General features: G+C 56.7%; 1 protein-coding gene across 1 annotated transcript in view; it reads right to left on the bottom strand.

Moving 5' to 3' along the window:
* Window positions 1-4,452, bottom strand: part of GALNT5 (polypeptide N-acetylgalactosaminyltransferase 5) — a 10,338-nt gene extending 5,886 nt beyond the window's left edge. The window contains exons 1-3 of the mRNA XM_010079806.1: window positions 4,256-4,452; window positions 2,080-2,246; window positions 2-113 (exon numbers count right to left, since the gene is read on the bottom strand). Of these exons, the coding sequence (XP_010078108.1) occupies window positions 2-113; window positions 2,080-2,246; window positions 4,256-4,452 (476 nt within the window). The remainder of the gene's footprint in view (window position 1; window positions 114-2,079; window positions 2,247-4,255) is intronic.
* Window positions 4,453-4,777: the final 325 nt, after the last annotated feature.

Genomic DNA, 4,777 nt, shown 5'->3' with positions numbered 1-4,777 from the left:
CACCTCCGCCCCCGCCAGCCTGGCCCGTATGAGTCCGTGCCGCTCCTTGAGATGCAGGATCTTCACTTTGGGGAAGCGCAACATGTACTCGTCCAGCTTCTCCTTGAGGTACTCTGCAGAAGGAGAGGGTGCGGCTGACTTACCTGGCTTACCTGCTTCACGCCCACGTCCAGGGGTGAAGCCAGGCGGCAATTTTCCCTGGAAGCATCTCCAGACACACCAGGGTCCTAGGGGGCAAGCATCTGGGCACAGCTGCAGGGCTGCCGCTGCACAGCGTCACGGTCCATGAAACTCCCGCTACGTCGGTGCCAGCCGGCTGGGGCTGATGTATAAACATTTCTGCTGGTGATGTGTCTCCTGGTGCCCTGTGACAGGGGGAGTTTGGTTCCAGGGGCTCACTGTGGGCGGTGGGCTCGTCTCCCGCTCCCTGCACGGCGGGCGGGTGGTCTGCACTATTCAACAAAGCCAGCGGGTGCAGCAAAGGTGGATCCATACCCAGTGCCATGCGAGTGCAGCGGCTCGCTGCGCGCAGGAGACGGGGAAAGTGGAGAGCAGCAAGTGCAGGGCTTTGGTGACAGGGCACGAGCAAAGTCCCAGTGGCCTCACTTGGGTAGCTCATGAGCCAAACCAGGTATTGCATGATTGTTCAAAGACTCCAAAATTAAATTTTCTTCTTCATTGCAATTAAATTCTGGTTGCAAATTCTTTTATTTTTGCCTAAAAAACCAATTTTTTTTGGTGCTGTACAGTATGAAGCACCACATTTAAATACTTGGCCCAGGTTTAAACTGCACGAGGGTCTGCCATGGCCCATCACTGCTTTTCAGGTTGCTTTTGTCAGGGTTTCCCCTGGCTGCGGAGGCAGCGGGCAGTATGCTCTCAGGAAAAAGAGGCTGTGAGGAAGGTGGCTGGCACAACGCGAGCACCGGGCAGTCCTGTTTGCGGGCTGTTTACCTGCGGCAGAGGGAAATGGGCTTCACTGATGCTTGTTGGTCTTCTCCAGGAGAATGTAACTGCCTTTCCAAAGCCAGTTAAAAGCTTTGAAAGGCCCCAAAGGTGAAACACTTGTGGACACGTTGGCCGTGGGTTATCGTGCTGCCCCTCGGATGGCAGCGATGCCGAGCACAGCTCCGTCACCCACCCGCACTCACCAGGGGTCGGTTGCAAACCCAGCGTTTCAGACGCCCACCGGCTAACGAGCAGATACAAAGGGAAGCCATGGGGAGGAAGTAAAGGGAAAACTTGAAAAGACACTTTTGAGGGGAAATGATATCAATATGTTCTAATGATTAATTTAAAAATTAGCAAACTGAGTCTTTTTCCTCTTTTTTGCACCCATTGTCTCGTTGCACTGTAGGCTCTGTATGTGTGGCAAGAGCTCCCAAGTTTGTCTGAAGCAGCACTTTCCCTGAAGGACCAGCAGTTGGAAAATTACATCATTCCTAAATTTTTCAGGGCTGAAGTCAGCAGCGAGCCAAAGCATTACAAAGCAGAGGTTCAATATCATCTGCCAGGCCTGCGAGCCCACATGCAAACCCACTGCGCACGCAGACGCCCTGCTCACCGCTGCTTTTACTGCAACCACCCCGTTTACCGTTGGTGCTGTCCCTCCCTGCTGCCAGCACCGAAAACACGGGGTACTTGGCTGAAAACCGCACAGAGAAGGGTGACAGCATCTGTTCTATCAGTGCACAAACCCTGGAGCCAGGACGCTGCGCAGGCACGTGGGTCGGGTGCTCCTGGACCACATGGGCACGAAGCAGCACACAAGGGTGAGCTCAGGGCTGCCCAGCTGTCAACCTGGCAGCTGCTTGGGTGGATGGGGATGGGAGAGACGTGAACAATAAAGTCTGGCACAGCGTTAGGCCAGAGCTGCGGCTCAACCTGCCACAGCCACCCCCCAGTGTCACCTGGCCACTGGTCCCCCCCATCTGGGAAGGGGGGAGTGACACACTTCAATACACTGCAAGGAGAAAATGTGATTTCTTCCTCCTATTCAGAATTGGATTACAGAGAACAAATTCTATTTTATCCTCCAGTTATATTAGTTTCATAAAGGCAGGAGCAGCTTTCGCCTACCTTTAGTGCTGCAGTCGTCCACCAGAATGAGCTCCTCGATCAGGCGCGGCGGGGACCTGCCCAGGACGCTGTGCACGGAGCGCAGCAGTGTGGACCACACCTCGTCCACGAAGCACATGATGATGGAGGTGGTCGGGAGGTCGTTGTGGACCCGCTGCTCTGAGCACCTGCAACAGCAACAGAGGCTCAGAGATGCTGTCACACCCCTGAAAACCCCATGGCCTGGGGTTTGTTGGGAAAACGCACAGGGATGGGGGGACTGCCAGGGTGAAATACGGAGGCAAAGCCCTGCAGGGGGGTTTGGCCGGGAGAGGGAGCAGAGGGGGAGCAGGGGACCTCCCTGCACAGTCCCATGGGGTTGTGATGCCCTCACTCCTTCCCAACAGGCGCCTCTCAACTCCCTGCCCCAGCGATAGCATCTCCATCTGCACCACCAGCCCTGGGGACCCTGCAGAGACAGCACCCCTGGGTGCCCTCCCGTGATGCTCCAGGCACCCACAGGGCTGGGGGGCTGCGCTGCCTGAGAGACCCTCGCTGGAAAAAGATAATCAGTATTATGTTCAAAATGCAGGGAAACGGCCATTTATTTCCAGGAAGGGCTACTCAACACAGCAACTTGTCAAACATGCAGTGACAAGAGTCACCCAGCCCAGCTTCTGCACCCAACCCAGGAGACTGTGGAGGACGGGAAAACATTAAAGCATCTGGGTTTCACGTATAACAGCAGTGGCGGGTCCACTCCCTGAGCATCCTGTATCGCATGCCCCGAGCATCCCCCACGTCCCCTGGGGATGCACTGGCCCGGGGCTGAGTTGCACCCACGGCCCTTGCAAACAGGCAGCAATACACATCGGCAGAGCTGAGGGAGTGACAAAATTTCTCCAGTGTCTATGAGTTTGTAATTTTATTCCTGGCTGGGCCAGGTCCGTGCCTTCTGCGTTTGAGCAGCAGGGTGATGAGCAGCTTTTCCCACCTTCCATGTGCAGTTCCAGCCCTGCCATGTGGCCTGCCGGGGAGCAGGGCTCCCACTGCTCTCCCGTCTCCAAGCGGATTTGCAGGACGCCTGGCACATCGTTCCTCTCCCCTGGCCCCGCCGGCGTATCCCAGATACCCACAAACTGCTGGGACTGCTGTTCTCTCTCTCCCAACAGGCTGGAGCCTGGCAGCAGGTTTTCTCTCTGGTCCCTGCAGGGCAGAGCTCCTGCAGCAGGATGGGCACCAGCACGTCTGCAGGTGAACATCTCTGTGATGAAAACACCGCTCGCTCTGCTGTCAGCAACAGAAAACAGGGACAGGTATACGGGAGCATACGGAAAATTGACTTCTCCTTCTTCTGTTGTGACGCACAGACCCTCGGGTTCGGCTGGTGCTGGCGACACTGATGCCAAGGCATGGTGCAGCTCAGCCCGTATGGTGTTTGGAAGAACACTCAGATGTGTTTCAGGGCTTTGCAGCTAAGCTGAAGTGCTCTGGATGAGTGAAAATAACCCCGGAGTTCCCCTCTGTTGCAATCCTTTGGATGTGTCTTTCCTTCTCTTTCCGTAGCCCGGCTCACCCTGGGCAGCGGCTGGGGCTGGCTCAGAGGCGATTTCTGCTCCACAGCTCCAAGGATTTGCTGCCAAAGACCAAAAGAGCAGTGGCTTCGAGCCACCACGGCTTTTCTCCTGTGCACTGGTGGCTTCTGTGGCTGGCATCTCCTGCCCACCAGAAAGCCGTCCTGGCTGCGTCCCTCCTTTCCTGCCCGTGCAGGACCCCGCTCAGCTCGCAGGCGAGCACCGACAGCGCTCTGGGGCAGGGGGCTTCTGCTGCCAACACAGCCTGACGGGGTGCACAGGAACCAAACGCACAAATATTGAAACTGCACAGTGCTCAGTGCTGCACCTGATCAACCAGATAAAACATTTTAGGGCAGAAAGATGCCTGAGCCCCATTGTCTGCCCGGTGTGCCCCAGCCTCTCCGGATAGCAGGGCTTAGCACGTTGAGACAATCTGCAAATTTTACCCAGTTTTACATGTTAACAACAAGCTGCTCTCACCTGGAAAGGCAAAAGCCATCTCATGACTAGGAGGCAGGAAGCGAAGGCCTCCGTGTGCCCAGCAGCCCTCCCCAGGAGCCACCAGCCCCCAGTCCCCGGGGCCGCGGCGCAGGTATTGGTGCAAGGGAAGCGGATCTTACCCGGCTGGCCTGGTGTCCACTATGGCGCGGTCCACGGGGATCAAATCACTGAGGTAGACATTGAAGTTTCCTTCTTTCCATCTGCTTTTGGCTTCTTCTTGTTTATCATCAGGGACCGCAACAGGGTGCCCAAACTGGCCTGGAGCTCCAGGGTCTCTTGGGGCGAGTGTCGCATCCACGGACAAGACCCTGTGCATTCCCGGGATGCTGCCACCTCCCCGCGCCTGCCCGTCCCTGCTGGTCACCGGCGCCCGCTCCATGTGTCACACCCAGGGTCCAGCTCCGTCCATCCAGCGCCATAGCCCCAGTGACGGTGTCCACAACATGTGCACTGTCACCTTTTTCATTAGCGAGATGATGCTCTTGGTGCTTTTCTTGGCTCCTCGTGAAGTTCCCCGTGGAGTCGGCTCCAGGATGCGGGACTGCCAGGCTGGTGGGCTTCACCCCCTCCTTGCTGATAATTACAAAGTGACTTTCGGAGGAAGTTTCTCTCTTTCCCACTCGTGTTTCCCCCCGCCCGGG

Source organism: Pterocles gutturalis, unplaced genomic scaffold, assembly GCF_000699245.1.
Source record: "Pterocles gutturalis isolate BGI_N339 unplaced genomic scaffold, ASM69924v1 scaffold26989, whole genome shotgun sequence".
Lineage (NCBI taxonomy): Eukaryota > Metazoa > Chordata > Aves > Pterocliformes > Pteroclidae > Pterocles > Pterocles gutturalis.
The sequence above is the reverse complement of the archived record's forward strand: the minus strand, read 5'-3'. Positions and strand labels throughout refer to the sequence as shown.